The following is a 21,341-nucleotide window of genomic DNA, read 5'->3' as shown; positions in this document are numbered from 1 at the left end:
GCGAATATAAAGAGACGGTATACGGCATCCTATAAGGGAGTACTATCTCTCCGATTCTATTCCTCTTCTTTATAGTAGACCTTCTTTAAGAAATAAAGTATATAGAGGTAGTCGGATATACTAATAATATATACCTCCTAGCTATTAATAATAATACTAACCGAACGTGTAGATGACTAGAATAGAACTATAAGAGGTGCCTCTAGTAGGTAAAACGCTACGGAGTAAAGTTCGCCCCGGAGAAATACTAGCTTATATACTTTATTAATTATTAAGGGAAATAGATAACTAGGGAAGGCGAACGACGCCCCCGAATCGACGTATTTAATAAACTACTAGTATAAAGCATGCGCGCGCTTAGAGTCATACTAGATAGTAAGCTTAAATAGGGACTATAAGTAGTATACGCCGTCTCTAGGGCCCTCTAGATAGAAGCCACTATATAACGGATTATAGCCTCTATATAGGGAACCGCCCGGGATAAGGCACGCCAGCTATATATATCTATAGCACGACCCGCCTTTATGTACGGACACGAGTACTAGTATATAGCCCTTATATAGACTAGGCGAATAAAGCTTAAATCTATATAGAACCGTATACTCCGTCTTATATTAGGCGTATATAAAGCTACTAATACGGTACTACTACGACGCGAGATAGACGTTATAAGTATATATAACTTCTACTAGACATAGAGGGTAGTATACTTTACTAAATAATAAGTATAGGAATGTATAGAAAACGTAGAATATACTTTCGCCGTACTACGTGTATAAATTAGTATATATTACTACACACTCCTATATATAGGCCGGAATCGAATACGGTATAGGTGCTTAATAGAAGCCGACTCTAGCTAAGTAGTATAAGAAGTCCGAGATAACCCGGACGCTCTCCTAGACTAGTAGAGCCTTTAAGAACTTATAAAAAATATACGGTTATAGACTTAAGATAAGTAGAAAGAGGCACTCCGTGCCTACTAGACCTCCTAGTAGAATAGATATCTAGAGTAGATTCGAGGGCTATAGAAGGAACCGAGTAAATAGATATATAAAGGGCTAACGAAAGCCTAAGTATCTATACTTATCTAAGCCCGAATAGGCGCTATAGGACTCCTATACTATATCTATAAGAGAGGCGTTTCTAATACCTCTCTATAGTATAAGGCGTATGGCCGGAGAGGTATAATACGCTACTATCTAGCTATATACCCTAACCTCTATATATAACGGTAATAGCTTATCTATATTATAAAGACTTTAGATATCGTATAATAGCTTAATAAGTACCCTAAGGACGTCTCCCGATAGATACTTATATATCTACTACTCCTCTAGTACTAGTGGACCCGGAAATATATACTGGAAGAGACCCGGTATACGCTGGTAGTAACCCGATATATACCGGAAGAACCCCGGGAGAACCCTAATTATTAGTTAAGGGCAGCCCTTAACTAATAACCTCCGCATCTATACGTGCTACCTAAGGGTAAAATAATAGTAATATAGGCTATAGGCTAATAGGCGTACCCTATAGCTATATACTTAAGACGAAATAGAGGTTTAACGAGATGTAGTTATAGATATAAGGAAGTTTTTCCCTATGGGGTTTCTTCTTATATAGTGGCTTAGACTAGAGAAGGCATAGGCCTATAGAGTACTACTCTACCTAGTTATATAATATTATTATTATTATTATAGATATTAATAGCTTTATCTCTTAGTACTCTAACTTACTAGAGAAAGAATAGTATAAGATTATTAAGGATAAGCTTATCTACTAGTAATATAAACCTTCTATTAGCTATAATAGTAAATAGACTAATATACTAATTACCTTCTAGATAGCTTATTAGAATAACTATCCTTAGCTAAGTTAACTAGTAATTAACGTTCTAAGTATTCTAGCCTTAAGTTATAAGTATAAATATACCTTTAGTAAGGCTAGTAATATAATTACTACTTATTAAGTAAAGCTTTATCCTATAATAGTTTAGCTAGTACTCTACTTAAAGTTATAGATAGAAAAAGAACTTATTAACTTATAGTCTAAGTCGTAAGGCTAATAATATACTTTTCTATTCTATATAGTAATTAACTTAACTTAGTAGAGGGTGATTCTATTAAAAAAGCTCGGATTTTAGCTATTTCCTCGGTTTTAAACTTAAAGTTATCTATAAGTAACTATATTTAGATATACTTATCTCTTAGTTTCTCTATCTCCTTTCTAATTAGATAATTATTATATAAGTAAGTTAATCTAATATAAGTAATCTTAATCCCTTAGCGTAGATTCTAAGCTTAATCTATACTTTTAGGGTGACTAATCATATAATCCTAATCTAGTACCTCGGATTGTATCCGATTGTATATGCTCACGTCTGTGCACACCTACCGCAACTATTGCTGCCATCACCCCCAGTCATGTGGGCGAGCCAACTATCGGCCACGGAGCTGGTTGCTTAACCTGGATCACAGATACTGCGGAGGGCAAAACTCTCGTCCTAGTCAGTACAATAGGGGAGTTGGTGCTGGAAGGACCTCTCGTTGGGCTTGGATACCTTGGTGACGAAGCAAAGACAGCAGCAGCCTTTATCGAACGACCATCCTGGCTTAGTGCTGTTGGGCAAAATTGTAGAGGTCCTTTCTATAGAACCGGCGACCTTGTAAGATATAATCTAGACGGCACTCTTATGCCTATTGGCCGAAAGGACTGCCAATTCAAGATCAATAGTTAACGAGTCGAGCTTGCAGAGATTGATAGCTTTATGGCTCGTTATGAACGCACACGCCAGTCAGCATCTTTATTTCCACAAACCGGTCCCTTTGCGAATAAGCTGGTGGGAGTGTTCGATATTCATGGCTTCCAACCAAGCAAAACTGCAGCTATTATCCAGTTGATTGATTCAGAGGCTGATCCGAATGTTGCACAGCACATTCAGGACCTGGAAGATCTGCTAGGAGACCGTTTGCCGCCATATATGGTCCCTTCTATCTGGGTACCACTCAAGGATCTGCCTCTCACCGCTTCGGGAAAGCTCAATCGACATCTCTTGGAAGACTGGTTATCTAATCTAGACTCGCAAAGTGTTGCCGAAATTAACAATACGCGTCATCCTTCCACGACTGTCGGGCCTAAGACACGCAAACAACTTGTCCTACGCAACGCCTGCAGTGATATTCTGAACTCATCGCCGGCCGAGATTGATATAGAGCGCTCATATGTTTGCAAATGGCGGGGATTCAATTTCAGCAATGCGTCTGTCGTCTTACTGCCGTACTTTAGGCCTGACACTCTCAGTCCCTAGCCTACTGAAGTGCAAGTCCCTAAGGATTGTGGCAGAACCTGCCTCGATGGATGCCGCAATACCTCTCTTGAGATATACCGAAGTTTTTAACGAGGCATTCAATCTAGCGCTAATTCAGAGGTGGTTCTTTAATCAAGCGCCGCGTGAGGAACATCTCGACGAAAGACATTACTACAACCAAGGCTTCTATGTCAAGATAAGTCGCTTTATGTCTCCTGACAGACTCTCTATCGCTATGCGCAAACTTGTTCAACACCATTCCATGCTTCGTGCACGCTTCACGGCATCTAAGGGTGGCTGGACGCAAAGCGTTCTTCGGGTAGAAGAAGCTATGGTTAGTTTTAAATTTATAGATGCTTAGAGCTTATATCAGATCAAATCGAATGCTAGAGAGCTCCATCGAAGCCTGAACTTTAAGCGGGCCCTAGTCTTTACAGCAGCAGTATACCACCTAACCACTGAAAACGTTCAATATCTCATTCTGGTCGCCCATCATCTGGTGGTTAACCTAGTCTCCTGGCGGATTATACTAGACGACCTGGAAACCTTGTTGTTAGACAAAGAACTTATGCCCAGCACTCCATTCCAGATTTGGACGCAGCTGCAAGCCGAAGAAGCATGATCATTAAGATTTTCACCGGAGAATGTCCTCTCGCGTAGCAAGGTATATAATAACCTAGATTTTTGGAACTTCAACGAGCAGACTCCTAACAATACTCACGACCATATCATGAAGACTTTTAAAGCGGATTTTACCACTACATCACTACTACTTAGGGATTCCAACACTGCGTTTAATTCTAAACCTATAGACATCATTTTATCTACGGTGTAGAACGCTTTCTTCCAGTCATTTCCTGAACGGGCCGGGCTCACCATCTTTAACGAAGGGCACGGCCGCGAACCACTAATGGACGTAGCTATCGATCTATCTCGAACTGTGGGCTGGTTTACAACGCTCAGTCCTTTACATGTGGATCGAAATACAGACGATAACGTCTTGCATACAGTAAGACTAGTCAAAGACGCTCGAAGAAGCCTGCCGACCAATGGACTGGCATACTGGGTCTCAAGGTTCTTGAACCCCGATGGCATAAGAGCCTTCCAACCACACAGTTCTCCCATGGAGGTCCAATTCAACTATCTCGGCCAGTTTCAACAGCTCGAGCGAACAAACTCACTCTTCAGTTCCATAAATCTTGATGACGCCGTCTCCGCAGCAAGTCCGCACATGCCAACTTCCGTCCTATTTGACATTAATGTTGTCATTGAGGCTGGGGTGGCCAAGTTTTGTTTCGCTTGGAACCGTCACATCGACCATCAAGATTCGATTCTGGCTTGGACCGCATAGATCGTACCATCACTGCAAGTTCTTTGCAATGAATTGCGTGGAAGAACTACGTCACGCACTTTATGTGATTTTCAGTTCCTGAGCCTTGATTATCGCGGGCTTGACAAATTGCTGAATATAACTTTACCGCACCTCGAGCTAGTCAATGACTCTCACATTGAGGACGTCCTACCATGCCTTCCGATAGTCGATGGCATCCTACTAAGTTAAACAAAAGGTACAGGGTCGTACGAGACTTCTTAGACCTGGTAGATCGTACCACGCGAATCAAATCACATAGAGATCAGTAGGCTCGTCGACGCCTAGCAGGTATTGATCGCACGCCATTCAGCATTGCGAACAGTTTTCATTGAAAGCATGGACACCACTAAAAGCGCCTTCAACTCTGTTGTTCTATGTTCGCATCGTGGCAACGTCCTCCTTGTGGAAAGTGAGAGCTACGAAGGAGCGCTCGATACAATGAAGCATCTGCCGAGGGTCGACTATACTCAACCTCGACCTCCGCATCGACTCACACTCTGTACTATCTCCGGTTAGCCGCACATCCTATGCCAGGTTGAAATTAGTCATGCCATATGCGATGGCGCCTCGACTACTATCACTATAAAGGACTAGGTGCAAGTATATTCAGGAAGTCTTGATGTTCGGGAACTTCGAGATGTCAATCGAGATTTCGCGTTGGCTTTGATAGCCTGTTCAGGCATCGAGAGGACGACGTACTGGAAGGCAAAGCTATCGAATGTGGAATCTTGTGCATTTCCTCATCTTAGGGGCCGCACACCGGCTACAAGCTCTCAGCCGAATGGTGTCACATGCCTTGAAATCAGTGCGGAAACACTCAAGCTTGTTGAGCGGTTTTGCAAATCGCAAGCCGTTACGCTGGCCAGTTTCTTCCAAAGCGCCTAGGCTTTGGTGCTATCAGCTTATGTCGCTTCTAACAGTGTCTGTTTCGGATATCTGGCCTCTGGGCGTCAACTGCCTGTTAAAGGCATCGATTAGTCCATCGGTGCCTATGCGAATATGATAATCTGCCGTGCAGACCTTGACAAACAGGATGAGAGGGGCTTGGTGCACTATGTCTATAAGCAAGTCATGGAAGATATAGCATTTCAGCACTGCTCCGTCGCAGGAATCCTACACGAGCTTAGGCTGTCATCACTGTTTAATACCATCATGTCCTTCTAGAAAGATGAAGATTGCGTGGATGAGTAATATCCAGTGCGCCAGGGGATACATTTTATCGAAGTTGATTGGCGTGATCCAACCGAATACGATATCACTATCAACATCAATCAGTCAAGAATGGCCATCCGCGTGACTGCAGAATATCGTCAAGCTTGCATGGACTCCGAGCAAGCACGCCGAGTTATTTCGTTCTTAGAGTCGACTATCATCTCACTAGCCACTGAAACTGTTGGACCTCCTATGGACACACACGGGACCCTATCGAAACTTACGGCAGCACAGTCTGCTAGTATAGATGATTTGCGAGATGTCTGGAACTGGAACAAGGTAGTCCCAGAAACTGTCGACAAGTTGGTACACCATGCTATTGTAGATTTAGCCAGCCGGAACCCGAGCGCGCCTGCCATATGCGCATGGGATGGTGATCTCACTTACGGCGAGCTTGAAGCTGTTGCCCACAAACTTGCTCGGAATCTGGTCAGCCTTGGTGTGGGACCTAAGGCCGTTGTCCCTCTCTTTTTTGAGAAGTCAAAATGGATGCCAGTATCGATGCTTGCGGTGATGAAGGCAGGTGCAGCGTCATTAGCAATAGACTGCACTCTTCCCAGAGAGCGTCTGCGCAGTATCGTACAACAGGTGGACCCTCTGTTGGTATTAGTGTCTGTTGCGCAGACTGAACTGTCCAAGCAGCTCACGGACAAGCCCATGGTAGTCATAAGCGATGTGCATCTCAGCGAACTGGTAGAGCCGGCAGTCGAGATGCCAGATGTAGACCCTTCGGATCAGCTGTATATTGTGTTCACATCTGGTAGTACTGGAGTGCCCAAAGGTGTCATCATCACACACTCTAACTTCAGCAGTGCTATTCAACATCAGCAGACTTACATGGGGTTCAAGAGCACTTCGCGGGTGTACGACTTCGTCAAGTATGCCTTCGACGTCACTTGGTCGAATTTCTTACATATAATGACTAGTGGTGGATGCCTGTGCATCCCATCTGAAACCGAAGCGATGGACAATCTAGCCAGCTCCTTCTTGAAGTACAAAGCGAAATTTGTCGATCTAACACCTTCTGTCACAAGCACTATACAGCCGGATGACCTCCCTGGCCTAAACCACATATTGTTCAGTGGTGAAGTCCTGCCTACACATATTGGCGCTCAGTGGGCTGAACGAGCGACTGTTCTCAATACCTACGGTCCTGCTAAATGCAGTGTCAAGGCAACTTTGGCAAAAATCGGCGAGAATAAAGCACAAGTTGGCAACATCGGACGCGGATTCGGATTGAACACTTGGATCGTGCAGCCTACCAACCACGACAAGCTTATACCGATCGGTGCTGTTGGAGAGGTTCTACTAGAGGGTCCTCTTATCGGGGCCGGTTACCTTGGAGATGCGTCAAGAACACAGGAAGCTTTCATTGAAAATCCTCCTTGGCTTATCCGTGGGATGCCGCACGACGCCTCATCTGGCGCTGCAGGTCACCCTGGTCGTTGTGGTCGATTGTATAAGACTGGGGACCTAGTAAGATATGAGCCTGATGGGACCATGGCCTTCGTTGGTCGCAATAATGCTCAAGTCAAGATCAATGGGCAGAGAGTAGAGCTCGGTGACGTCGAGTATCATGTTCGAAACAGCATTACCATTGCCGATATTCAAGTCCAGGTGTTCGCTGAGATACTCACACCATTCCAAAGCGATACATCGATCCTCATAGTCTTCGTTCATGTTGTCAATGAGCGACACGCTGACAACAGTGCGCGCGACCTTACTGGACAGGGTACCAGCATCCTCGCCGGTGTGAATGGGAGACTAGCGGCGCAGGTCCCTGTTCATATGATTCCATCTGCCTACCTGATGCTGAAGGAGTTGCCTATAACGACTACGGGAAAAGTTCATCGTCGCCGGCTCCGTGAAATTAGGAAAGATCTAACATTCGAGCAGATTATGTCACTTAGTTCTGGTACTAGCGGACCCCAACAGCCCTGTACAGATACAGAGCAGCAATTGCGAAGCCTCTGGGCTCAAGTGCTCAGTGTCAAGACGTCAGGCACCATTAGAATAGATCACAATTTCTTCGAAATCGGAGGAGATTCAATCAGAGCCATGAAACTAGTGGGCCTGGCTCGTAAGGAAGGGCTTCATTTAACCGTCAAAAGCATCTTCAAGCGGCCGATACTTCAGGACATGGCAAATTCGACAGGCCAGGTCTCCGGTCTCGAGGAGGACGAGATACCTCCATTCTCACTGCTTAATACCACAAAAGATTCAGTAAAGCTGTTGGAACAAACCGCAAAACTGTGTCAAGTCGACCTTGCTCAAATCCAAGACATCTTTCCGTGCACTCCGCTGCAGGAAGGTCTTCTAGCGCTCACGGCAAAAAGATCTGGCGACTATACTGCTCAGTATATCCTGCCCTTACGACCCTTAGTTGACCTCGCACAATTTCAACGCGCGTGGGAGGAAGTGCTGAGAACGACTCCAACTCTGCGTTCCAGGATCGTGGACCTTGCGGATCAGGGACTTGTACAGGTCATTATTGATGACAATGTTCAACGGTCTCATTACACTAGTGTTAGCGAGTATCAAGAAGTCCACAAAAACGAAGGAATTGGTCTGGGCAAGCCACTCGTACGATGCGCCATCATCTCCGAGAACGACACACACCGCTTCGCATGGACAATCCATCACGCACTCTACGATGGATCATCAATGAGGCTCATCATGGACAGGCTAAATTAGGCTTACCACGATACTTCTGCTCTGCAGCCTGCTCCTGCCTTTAACCGCTTCGTCAAACACATTCTTAGCCTCGAAAAGGAAGATTCTAACAGCTTCTGGCAAGCAAGATTTGCTGGATTAGAAGCGCAGTTGTTTCCACCATTACCTTCAGCAATGTATGAACCAAGAGCGGAGTCGTATGTCATTCATCATCTCCAAGATATCACATGGTCTCGGTCGAGTATCACCGCTGCTACAGCAATCCGCTCCTCGTGGGCGATACTCACAGCTCGCCTCACGAACTCGAGTGACGTGGTCTTCGGCGTAACGATGAGTGGTCGCTAGGCAGTAGTTCATTAGATTAATGAGATGACAGGTCCCACTCTCGAAACTCTGCCCGTACGAATGATCTTTGACTGGGACTAGTCCGTTAAAGTATACCTGGATTAGTGTTGTCGGAAGGTACTTTGAGTGAGAGACACTGCTTCCTAAACGGGACTAGTGTCTAAACGGTTAAATAGCTTCGACTCTATCTCCTAGAACTTAGTTCTCTATATAACTTATAGAATATATTTAATAACCTTAATCACGTCTATATTTCTCTTATAATAGGTTATAAGCCCGGTATTTTACTATAAAAGCTTAATACTATCTTATTATTAATAAAAACCTTCTTATTTTAATAAAAATTAACCTTACTTCTAAAACCTTAGTTTTTTATTAACTTTATTAATCTACTTCTATTTTATTAACTCCTTCTATCTATAATTAACCTCTACTATCTATACTATTCTTCTATCTCTTTTACTCTTACTATCTTCCTTATAAATAAGTAATAAAGAAGAAAGAGTTAGAGCTAGAAAACTATTAGTTCTATATAAAGAAAGAGAAGGAACTTAAGAAATTTATTAATAATAATTATTATATCTATTAACTTTAAACTCGATTCTTTCTCTCTCTCTAAGCTATCTTTAAGAGAAGAGAATTTTCCTAAATAGAGATTAGTATAGACTATAGTATTTAAGTATATATAATTATAGATAGAAGTTTCTAGTAGAGCTATTAGACCTTTTAGTATAGAAGTTATAGATCTATATATAGATATAATAGATTAGAATATAAAGAATAATAAAGTAATAATTATATTACTTTCGTTAATATACTAAGATCTTATTATAGGTCTTATATTCTATAATATAGTAGCTACTATCTAGATATATCTATTATTATAATTTAATTATAATATAGATAACTTCTTAATATATTTATTTAGATTACTTACTAATCTCTACTATAAAGATAGAGAAGATATCTATAAGTATATTAATAATTTCTATTATATCTAGATATAAATAGTAAAAAGATATACTACTTTATCTTATATAGTTATAAAAGTAATATATCTAATCTTTAAGTCTAAAGAGGTTAAGGGCTTATTCTTTCTTATCTCCTAATCTAATACTATAGACTATATTATTAATAATTTATTAACTTAAGATATATTATAATTTTAAGATATTAAGCTAAAGATACTTAACCTAGCTAAGAAATATAGTATTAAATCTAATACTACTAGCTATAAGATAAGCTATAAGGGTAAGTCTAGTTAGTCTTCTAAGTTAAAGAAGTCTAACTCCTTCTCTATCTCTACTTCTATCTCTAATATTAAATATATCTAGTATAAGAAACGTAGCTTCTATTCTAAAGGCTATAAGTATTAGAACTACTATAAGCTTAAGACTTCTAAAGATAATAATAAGTCTAAAAGTAAGTTAGATAAGAAGTTTTCTTCTAAAAAGAACTTCTTAAGTAAGTAGTAAAAGGCTAATAAAGCTAAAGTTATTAAAATTTTAGATTCTAAATCTAACTCTAACTCTAATAATAACGTCGTTAGTTTCTTTATAACTATAGATAATATAAATAGTAAGCGATCTTAAGTAGTAAGTTAGTCTCTTATTTTAGTAATATTTTTAGATCTAAGTATTAAGGCTATTAGACTTCTTATAAATTCTAATATAATTATAGATATATATAACTAGATCTTTAATTTAGGTATATTATAGTATATATTAGATTATATAGATAACTTTACCTTACTAGAGCCGCGTACCTCTAGTAATATATTAATTATAAATTATTAGAAGATTTCTATTAATAGTATTAGAATAGTTTTCCTAGATTATATTCTCTTAGATAGTTCTATAAAAAAGATTAAACTTACTAATATTCTCTTTAGTAAGTAACTAAATTCTATATATCTTTTCTTCTAGTTCTATATTAGAAATTAAGGGTATAGTTTAAGAGTAAAAGAGAATAATCTCTTCTTATATAACTACTATAAATCTAAAGTAATATAGGTAAAATTCTATAAGGGCCTTATAAAGATTCATCTACGCTATATATCTTCTCCGCTTCTATTATATACTATAGTATATTTTATATTATATAAAGAATTCTATTATACTATAGATTATTATTATATTATAAATTCTAAAAGACTTTATAAAGATTTTAATATAATTTCTAAGTAGCTAAGTAACTTCTACTATAAGAGTTATAGTATATCTAAATCTATATATAAGAAGTCTTTAAGCTTAAATAGGTAATATAAGATATAGTTTAGTAGAGTTTATAATAATCTCTCTAGTAAAATACTATATAAGTCTCTAAACAGATTATAGTACTATATCTCCTCTATTAAAGAATTAACTTATTTTATATAGATCTATTTTATAAAGTATAAGTCTAAAGCTTCTAAAGTTATTATATAATCCTTTATATATATTAAGAAGTAGTTTAATATAGCTATTAAAGAATTTATATCTAACTAAGATAGTAAATATATTACTAAAAGTCTTTAAGACTTCTTTTATAAGATAGATACTATATATATTATCTCTTCTATCTACTCTTATAAGTTAAACGAAATAGCTAAAAGGTTTAACTATATAGTTTAAATATTAGTAAAATCTATTCTCTCTTCTAATACTAAGTTAAAATTCTAGGCTAAAGTAATTTATATAATAACGTTTATTAAGAATATTATACTATATACCTCTCTTCTAATAGTTAATATACTATATTATACTCTCTTTAGTAAGAAGCCTTCTATCTAAAACTTATATCTATTTAGAGTTATCTACTATATATATATTCTAAAAGAAGTATAAAAGCTAGATAGTAAGCTTCTTTATAGATTAGAGAAGGGTATTCTAGTTAGCTATAGTAAGTTAGATAAAATCTATAAGTACTATATTCCTAACTATAAGGTTATTATTAAGTTATAAGATATTACTTTTATACCCTTTAATCTAAGACTACTTCTATAGTAATCTCTTTCCTTAATTATTATAGAAAGAGATAGCTCTAAAGAAGAGTCGGATAATAGAGAAGTATTCCAAAGGAATTATAAAAAGATATAATGTTTTGTCTAGCGCCCGCTAGCGCCCTTACTAAAACCACGATAAAAAACCACCTTTTGCCACATATTAAATTAACTAGGGCCTAATTTAAAAATCTAGTCCCTAGTTTTATAGCCCTGCCTACGACGAGTATTTTCATATACTTTTTACCCTCTATAGGGCTATACTCACGGACGAGATAGGTTTATAAGTCTCTAGTGTCGCGTTTGGTGGCAGGTTTGAGAGTTGAAAATTCGCATGTCTTAGCCGTGGATTTTCCGGCGTGCCTTAGTGCCTTAGTGCCTTAAATTAGGACTGTACGCAGTCTGCCGGTCGTAGGCCACCCTAGTCTTATAATATACTAGTCGTAGTCTAAAATATATAGGACCTCTAGCCCTATATAGATAATATAATAAGTCTTACTTAGATACTCTAATAAAGATTATCTACCCTTTCTTATAGTAGGATGCCTTCTACTATACCTAGAGCTAATTAACTAAAATTTAAATCTTTCTCTAGCTATAACCTACCTTATAAAAATCTATATCTATTAAGATTATCTTCTAATATATCTTATTTTAGAAAGAAATATAAATATATAATTTATTTTAATAACTCTATAAATTTTATAGATATAGAAGAGAAGGAAATAATCTATACTCTATTAGTTAATACTATCTTAAATATAGATATTCCTTTAAATCTAAAAGAGACTAGAAATTCTTCTAACTAGTATTAGTAGTAAATAGCTATTAAGAGAGAGCTAAGAAGTTATAAGATTAACTAATTATAGTAAGAAGCTCTACTTACTATAAATATCTCTATAATAGTTAGTTCTAGATAGGTATTTAATATTAAGACTACTATAGATAATACTAAAGTTTATAAGATATACCTTATTATATAGAGCTTTATATAGAAACACGGTCTTAATTATAATAAAACTTTTATATCTATTATTAAGTATAATTCTCTCTATATTATACTCTAATAGACTATATAATTTAATAAGTATATTTACTAGATTAACTTTAATACTATCTATCTAAATAGTAGTCTATCTAAAAATAACTATATAAGATACCTACTAGGCTTCGAAAAGCTAGGTAAGATTCTTAAGCTATAAAAGGTAATTTATAGATTAAAATAGTCTAGTTAGAAATGGTTTTATACCTTATATAACCTTCTCTAGTCTCTTTAATTTTAATAGTTATAGTTTAATCTATATATCTTTATTAGATATATTATTATTACTATATATATTAATAACCTTCTACTTATAGAGGAGAGCTTATATATATAATAATTTAAATATAAGGTTATAAATTATATAAAATATAAGGACCTTAGAGAAGCTCGCCTAATTCTAGGTATTAAAATTAATTAATTATAAGAAGGTAAAATTAAGCTCTCTTAGAGGGCTTACTCTTAATATATTCTAAAGAGGTTTAGTATAATAGACTATAATAGTAGAAAGACTCTAGTTAATATAAATACCTTTCTAATATAATTAGAAGAAATTATTAATTAAGAATAGTAGCTTATATATATATAATTAATTGGGTTACTTAATTACCTTACTACTAGTACGTATCTAGATCTTACTTTTATAGTAGATATATATACTATATTTAATATAAATCCGTTAGTATAATATATATAGATTACCTTTAGTATATTATACTATCTTAAGTAGACTATTAATTAATACCTTATACTAAAGAAGTTAAAAGATACTATAGAAATTAATATATTCTTAGATACTTCCTAGGGTTTAGACCCTAATACTATAAAGTCTATCTCTATATATATATTTTAATTAAATAGAAGCTCTATAGCCTAGAATAGTAAAAGATAATTATATATTACTAAGTCGATCTATAAAGTAGAGTATATAGTCTACTTAAAGACTATAAGTTACTTATAGTAGGCCCTACTAGATATAAAAGAGATCTTTATAAGTTATAATATTCTAGTTCTCTATCTTCTTATAGATAATTAAGCTATTATAGCTCTTATCTAAAACTAATAAATTATAGTATAGTCTAAATATATAGCTATATATTATTATATAGTCTATAAATTATTTACTAATAGAGTTATATCTATCTAGTATATTATAAGTTATAATAATATTACTAATATAGAAATAAAAGAACTACCTCTACTACTACTAGATTAAATAAAGGTAATAATTAGTTTATAGTAGAGTTATTTCTCTAGTACCCCTCTTTCCTTTATTCTTTAGTACTATCTCTTACTATTACTTACTTTAAGCTTTCCTTTATTCTAATATTACTAAATATATATATATATATACTTAGTATAGGGGAGTGTTATTAGAAGGTACTTTAAGTAAGAGATACTACTTTCTAAACGGGACTAGTATCTAAACGGTTGAATAGCTTCGACTCTGTCCTCTAGAACTTAGTTCTCTATGTAACTTATAGAATATATTTAATGACCTTAATTACGTCTACGTTTCTCTTATAATAATTAGGTCTAAAGAGAGATGACTGAAATGATTCTATACGAACAAAAGGGTCTATAGAACATTTCAAGAATCAACAATGAATGCAGGCAGGCATGCAACTTCCAATTGTTACTACTTATCAATCCTCTCGAGGAGACAAAGGATCCAGCGAGCTTGTTATTTGTTGCTCACGATAACGACGATGCGGAAGAAATTACCTCTAAAGACTTCGCATCTTACGCCTTAATAGTAGAGTGTGAATTGGAGGAGCATAGTCTAAAGCTTAGATTTGAGTATGACGACGAAGTCATCGGCAGCAGCCGTGTTTCAAACATGGCAGACCAGTTTAAGCACATTTTGCGCCAGTTGTGCGACTCTTCAAACAGCACAAAACGAATCGCGGAGATTGAGGTGATCAGCAAGATGGAGCTCGATATTATTTGGACCTGGAATGCAAAGGTGCCGACAACAATAGAGGCTCTAGTCCACGATCTCATCGCTGATACATGTCGAAAACAACGTCATGCTACAGCGATCCACGCTTGGGACGGTATGTGGACGTATACGGAAGTGCACGATATGTCTACTCGCCTGGCGCATCATCTGGTAAGTCATTACTACACTTTGTACCTCAGGGTTCCAGTGCATCTTGCATCCAGACATCAATATCACTAATACCCTCATGCTTCTAGGTGCATCTCGGAGTCGGCTGCGAGACTGTTGTTCCTCTATGCTTTGAGAAGTCGAAGTGGACGCCTATTGCGATACTCGCTGTGATGAAAGCAGGTGGCACTTGCGTGACATTGGATCCCGCCCTCCCACAAGATCGCCTGTACAAGATTGTACAGCAGATCGAGCCATCGATCATTCTGTCTTCATTTACCAACAGGCACCTTTCTAGTCGATTATACGAGGAGAAGGCGGTCATCGTTGTCAACGACACACTCCGACCGTTGTTTGATAAGCAGACATTGCAACTTCTTCTAGAAGTGCAACCGTCTCAGACGCTTTACATTGTCTTCACTTCCGGCAGCACTGGCACGCCAAAGGGAGTTAGAATCAGCCATTCAAATTTCAGCAGTGCCCTACGATACCAAAATGGTGCTCATAACCTCGGACCGGGCGCGCGCATCTATGATTTTGCATCATATGCATTTGATGTGTCCTGGTCAAATGTGCTTGGGGCCTTGGAGTGCGGGGCTTGTTTATGTATCCCCACAGATGCAGAACGGCGTGACGACCTAGGTAAGCTCTTGAGGACATTCGAAGATGCTATATATCTGCGTTAACATTCTTGTGCATGAGCTCTGCTGATCAGATAACAGCCGGGTCTCTCCGTCGCTTCCGTGTGACGCACGTTAAATTAACCTCTTCTACGGCCTCGCTTTTGCCGCAGAAGACTATACAATCTCTTGACACCCTTATCCTTGGTGGTGAGCGCTTGTCTGAAGAGCAAGCCAAGGTGTGGGCTTCGCTGGTCACGCTAAAGAACTCGTATGGTCCTTGCGAATGTACACCAACCGCGACTGTGGCAGACATTCGTCCAGGCGGCGACATGACGACAATCAGGATAGGTCTCGGCGTCAACACGTGGATTGTGGACTCGGCCTCAGGTCAATCGCTTGTGCCAATACGTAGCATCGGCGAATTGGTACTCGAAGGGCCTTTGGTAGGATCCGGGTATCTTAATTCCCCCACTAGCATCTTCTCCGCATTTATCGAGGACCCCCCTTAGCTGCTTCATAGTGCGTTAGATCGCACTGGCCGAAAAGGCCGTCTATATAGAACGGGCGATTTGGTTACTTATAATAAGGACGGATCACTTACGTTCATTGGTCGAAAGGACGCGCAGGTAAAAATTCACGGCCAACGTGTCGAGCTTGGCGATATTGAAAACCATATTGCACAATTTCGTCAAGTCCGACAATCCGCATGCTTACTACCCAAGACTAGTCTTTGCGCCAATAGGTTGGTGGGCCTGATTAGTGTTAGATATACCAACGAAGTAGATTCAATAGTCGTAAAAAATGCTTTCAGTGCCTCCGCCTCATCGACCCTGGCTACTAGTATCACTTTTATAGACTCCGACTCACCAACAACACCGCATGATAAGATAAGTCTAGAGCGGCTCACGACTAGTGTGAAAGATGATCTAGTGGAGCTAGAGGGCTATCTCGGGAATATTTTACCTTCTTACATGATCCCGACTATCTGGATTGTGCTTAAGGGCATTCCTCTTGATTCATCTGGGAAGACCAGTCGCAGACAGCTAGATTACTGGATATCCAGAATGGATCCGCAGACGTATAACCTTGTGACCGATATTGATCGCAATGCTGTTCTGCGGCATCCAGTCACCGAAGCAGAGAGACTCCTTAAACACGCATGCTCTGTTGTCCTCAACGTCTCGGCCTCCGATATCAACCTTGCACGATCGTTTGTAGCTAATGGAGGTGACTCTATTTCAGCGATGCGGCTGAGTGCCCAATGTTCCGCAGACATTAATGTCACTGTCGCAAACTTACTAAAAAGCAAGTCCTTGGTCGAGGTCGCACTGAAGTCTCCCGTGGCTACGGACTCGGCAGCCACCTTTAGCGAAGATTTTAACGCACCATTTGCTCCGTCTTCAATGCAGCAATGGTTCTTCAACCAGCTCGGTCAACACTCAATTGACGAATCCGGTTACCGTTGCAACCAGTCTTTTTATCTTCGTATGAACAAAGCAGTCTCTGTCGGGACCATACGTGCTACTATCGCGAAAATTGTGGAAACGCATTCCATGCTCCGTGCATGTTTCTATAAGGAAACTGATTCCAAACGGATGCAAATCATTCCGCAACCAAGTGCCTCAAACCATCGGTTCGAAACGTCGATGTTGGAGTCATATGCCGATCTTGCGCCTTTCGCGGCTTTACGGCAGCAGCAGCTTCTTGTAAACCGTGGCCTTGTGTTCTCTGCCGATCTTTACTAAGTGGGCACTGGGGCGGAGCTCTACTTACTACTCATTACGCACCATCTCGTTGTTGACCTTGTTTCCTGGAGGATCATTCTTGCAGACCTGGAAGCAATACTAGCTGGAGAAACTATCTCGCCGCAGAGTTTGCTATTCCAGATATGGAATCGACTACGGACGGAAGAAATGAAGGAGTCTACCCAGAGTTCCTATCAATCAGTCCAACTTCAATTCTGCCTCTCTAGAATTGACTTAGTCTAGTTCAACTAAGGCCTCTTACTAAGGGTTAGATCTTTAGTCTAATTTAATTCTAGGGTAGAATTAAGTTACTAATAGTTAAGTTAAACTAAAGTTATATATAATATATATAGAGTAGTATTTTTAGATATTAAGTTTAGGGGGCTATCTACTAAGGATAGTCTATTAGCTAATAGTAACCTATACTAGTCTCTCTATATCTAGTCTATTCTAGCTATTATTCTAAGCCTTATATTTTTAAAGTATTTACTATCTTAACTTATAATTATTATATCTACTACTACGCGTTAATACTATTAATATAGCTACTTAGTATCTAGTTTATATACCTAAAATATACTCTTATAATATATTGTGATAAGCTATCGCCACGTATGTCCCTTTTTATAAATGGCTGTGTTCTTAGTATAGTAGTCGCGACGAACTCACAAGTATCTCTCCTAGGTATTATGAGTTCTCTTTGAACGCACGACTTCTTATTAGTTCTCTTTTACGATAGGACGGGTCTATATAATACTCTTAATCAATTTATTAATAGCTAAGCCTAATAATCAATACCTATAGAGGCCTATAAACATAAGGAAAGGTCGAATCATCGAATATTCGTGATGGGGGAAGCGTGCCGAGTAGAATGACCAAGGAAAACGCCCTCCTTAAATATATAATAAGCCATGTAATCGAGCCAGGGACACATATATATAGGGCTGTAGGAGCGGCCTTCCATATATACCTCCCCGGCCTATAGAACTACTGCCCTTAGTAGTATAGTAACCGTGTAAGAAACCGTGTGAAGAACGCCTAAAAGAAAGACCTTAATACGAATAAAATGCGCCCCTAGTAAACCTCTCGGCGCGGGTAAACCTTAGCCCGGATTATTAGTTAAGGGCAGCCCTTAACTAATAATTAGGTAGGTTTTCAGGCGCCTAATCTTAGTACTCGAGGTCGCGAGCCAGCTCCTAAAGAATCGTGTCGCTTATCTTAGAGAGGTTAGATTCCTCCTCGTCGGATAGTTTATTAGGCCTCTCTTATCCGTAGAAGTTCTCTTTAATATTATCTAGGCCCGCGTCGGGCTCGAATTTCTTAAAATTAATTAGCCGCTTAGCGGCGCGCGCCTCGTTAAATTCCTTCTAGAACGACCTATCCCTATAGACTAGCCTTTCCTACCTTACTATTTTCTTAAAGGTCTCCACGAATACCCTCGAGCCCTTCTTAAACCAGGCGTCTACCTTGGCTTTAAGTTATTAAGGACTTGCGTTAAGCCACGCAGCTGCCTCTTCTTTTACCTTCTAGCTATTCTATCTTTTACGGCCGACTAATACATTACTAACGGCGTTAAAACTCGGGAGTTAAACTACGGCTAGGAAGGCAAAAGGAATCGCGCTATATTTATTAGAAAATCCCGACGGAGACGTGGGTCCCGGAGTTAAATTCCTATAAGCTGCTGCGAGTTATTCCCATGTGCCTATTTTAGGCACTTCCATTGTCATGTAATTAGGGCTAATCGCGACATACCATAGAAGCATCGTGCGTCTTCCACCCTTTACGGGACCCTAGGCGCCGTGTATTATTAGTAGGCTAGAGATACGTACTTTAAGGGACTAGTAGGGGACCGGGACGAAGGGACTAAATCGTTTCCTATCGTCCGTATTATAGATCTTGTCGTTAATAGCCGTGATTATACTATTTCGATTGACCCCCTCGTGGAGCTTAGCCTTTAACTACCATTCGTTTAAGAACTTATAGGAGCGGGGAATGATTATAGTATAGTCGTCACTTCGTTCGTCGTCAAGACTAATACTCCCCTAGATTATATTAAACCCGTGTCTATCGCTAGGATTAAGGATTCGATTAATGGCGTTATCGAGATGCTTAAAACCCGTCTTATCGTCCCTATCCTAGGACTTCGCATAGTACGGGTACGAGATTAGATAGTAGTTAAGATCGGGCCGAAGAGCGACATAGGTAAGCTAGTAAAGTAGGCATTACCTAATAAACTATTAGATATAGGAGTGGTATATAGTTCGTAGCTAGCCGTAGTTCGATTTCTTATTAAACATGCACTAGTGGTACTTATATATATTAAATTCATCCCTCGCGAGCTCTAGAATACTCTTATTAAGTATGGAGGTCGTCTTTTTAAGTGGCTCGAAGAGCCCTTTAATATTAACACTTCCGGTACGTTCCCACTCGTCGAAGAATTACCTGCCTATCCTACTATCCTCCTTCTAAATTATAAATGCGATACTAGTAAGGATGGTTTTAATATTAATAACTTACTTCGGGGTCTCTAGGGCCTAGTAATGATAGACACCTAATGCCTCTATCGGATAAGGTGGCCGCGCGTACTTCGTGAACCAGGTATAGCGGTCCTTATAAACTTTAAGGGCCCCCACGTTATCTCTAAACTTATATACTATTTTAAGTCTTGCTACTAGGTTTAAGTGGGATACGCTAACGAGTATATTATTCTTTCTAGCTACGTCTTAGTAATGCTTGTAGTAGACTTTATACGGAATAGCCATGTTACCTATCTACGCTTTCTAGCGTACTAGTAGGGCTATTCCCTTAATGCTCGTGAAATTCTTCTTTAATAATGTAGCTACCTTAAAAGTCTTCGTCACTAAAGGCGCGTATTAATACTTCTTAGGCTCGTCCTCTTCCTCGACTAATGCTATCGTCTTAGGGTACGAACTAAGAATAACTAGGGATTATTATATAGGCGCCCCTAGTAATTGCTAAGGGCCGGTAGATAAGGCACGTCCGCGAGTGGGTTTTATCGGTATGGCCGTGACGGGTACTAAAGACGTTCTTACATGGCCCGGTAAGAGACGTTTACTAGTAGTAGTAGGAGGAATACTTACTTTAAACGGACGACTAGCTTCGAAGAGACGACGTGCTACTAAACTAGAAGGCGTGCTTCGTGGAGGGGACTTTACTATAGGCGTTACCTACGCTGGTTTTAGCGACGGTAAGGTCTAAGGCGGAGGCGATACACTTATCTCTTTGATTTATAGGTAGTGTTTAACGGGCCTATAAACCATTCTACTTATCCGTGACTATTAACTAGCGGGGATAATAAGTCCCGTCTTATTATAGAACGTTAGTTTATTTTATCGGCTAGGGTAGTTTAAGAGTTACTAGAGAGATAGGCCGTCCTCGTTACTATCGCTGGCTAGGGCGGCATTAATATTAGAGCTCTAAAGATATGCCTTAATTCCCCTTCCCTTCTATCCCTGGCCGATTCGGGACCATAGGGATGCGTTTAACTAGTTCCTTACTCTCGCCCATGTTCGCACTCGTGAGAGCGCTACTAGCTTTTCTATAAAGTTCTATGTTTACTAGAGCTATCCGAGGGCGGATTAGAGTGACTAGCCGTTATTATTAGAGAGGTCTTTTCGCTAGTTTTATAGGATCGTATTTTTGGCTTTTAGGATATAGAAGTTAGTGTCTCTTCTACGACGAATCATCTCGTGGACTTCTTTCGGAATAGAGGAGTTAATCTTTACCTTACTATACCCTATTACGGCTCCTACTTCCTAGAAGAGGTTAACTATACTACTTAAGAGCTATTCTATGAGGCTGGTAATGTGAAGGAGATTATTAAACGTGTCTAGAATATAGTCCTATCGCTCTTGCGGGTCCTAGATGGCGATAATTCGGTTAATAGTAGACTTATTTATTTCTATAGC

General features: G+C 39.0%; 5 protein-coding genes across 5 annotated transcripts; all 5 read left to right on the top strand.

Moving 5' to 3' along the window:
* Positions 1–2,397: 2,397 nt before the first annotated feature.
* On the top strand, positions 2,398–3,734 carry EJ05DRAFT_515256 (uncharacterized protein). Its single transcript, XM_033748585.1, has 2 exons — positions 2,398–2,668; positions 2,757–3,734. Exon 2 carries the CDS (start codon positions 2,771–2,773, stop codon positions 3,308–3,310), a length of 540 nt encoding a protein of 179 aa, XP_033595400.1. The 5' UTR covers positions 2,398–2,668; positions 2,757–2,770; the 3' UTR covers positions 3,311–3,734.
* Positions 3,735–4,220: 486 nt separating this feature from the next.
* EJ05DRAFT_523511 (uncharacterized protein) lies at positions 4,221–4,661 on the top strand (the record flags this gene model as incomplete). The annotated part of the gene is made up of 1 exon (XM_033748805.1): positions 4,221–4,661. The coding sequence occupies one exon, from the start codon at positions 4,221–4,223 to the stop codon at positions 4,659–4,661; it is 441 nt and encodes a 146-aa protein (XP_033595399.1).
* A 1,425-nt stretch (positions 4,662–6,086) lies between these two features.
* EJ05DRAFT_533826 (acetyl-CoA synthetase-like protein) lies at positions 6,087–9,082 on the top strand (the record flags this gene model as incomplete). Its single annotated transcript, XM_033749143.1, has 9 exons — positions 6,087–6,196; positions 6,230–6,424; positions 6,455–6,468; positions 6,505–6,554; positions 6,594–6,902; positions 6,939–7,028; positions 7,068–8,477; positions 8,589–8,891; positions 8,928–9,082. The coding sequence occupies 9 exons, from the start codon at positions 6,087–6,089 to the stop codon at positions 8,991–8,993; spliced, it is 2,547 nt and encodes an 848-aa protein (XP_033595398.1). The 3' UTR covers positions 8,994–9,082.
* Positions 9,083–14,427: 5,345 nt separating this feature from the next.
* On the top strand, positions 14,428–16,462 carry EJ05DRAFT_480793 (acetyl-CoA synthetase-like protein). The gene is made up of 3 exons (XM_033744939.1): positions 14,428–15,047; positions 15,134–15,686; positions 15,767–16,462. Exons 1-3 carry the CDS (start codon positions 14,775–14,777, stop codon positions 16,174–16,176), a joined length of 1,236 nt encoding a protein of 411 aa, XP_033595397.1. The 5' UTR covers positions 14,428–14,774; the 3' UTR covers positions 16,177–16,462.
* An 89-nt stretch (positions 16,463–16,551) lies between these two features.
* Positions 16,552–17,632, top strand: EJ05DRAFT_480791 (uncharacterized protein). The gene has a single exon (XM_033744938.1). It carries the CDS (start codon positions 16,639–16,641, stop codon positions 17,410–17,412), a length of 774 nt encoding a protein of 257 aa, XP_033595396.1. The 5' UTR covers positions 16,552–16,638; the 3' UTR covers positions 17,413–17,632.
* The last annotated feature ends 3,709 nt before the right edge of the window (positions 17,633–21,341 follow it).

This window comes from Pseudovirgaria hyperparasitica (assembly GCF_010093815.1).
Source record: "Pseudovirgaria hyperparasitica strain CBS 121739 unplaced genomic scaffold EJ05scaffold_25, whole genome shotgun sequence".
NCBI lineage: Eukaryota > Fungi > Ascomycota > Dothideomycetes > Acrospermales > Acrospermaceae > Pseudovirgaria > Pseudovirgaria hyperparasitica.
This window is presented reverse-complemented; position numbering and strand designations above follow the sequence as displayed.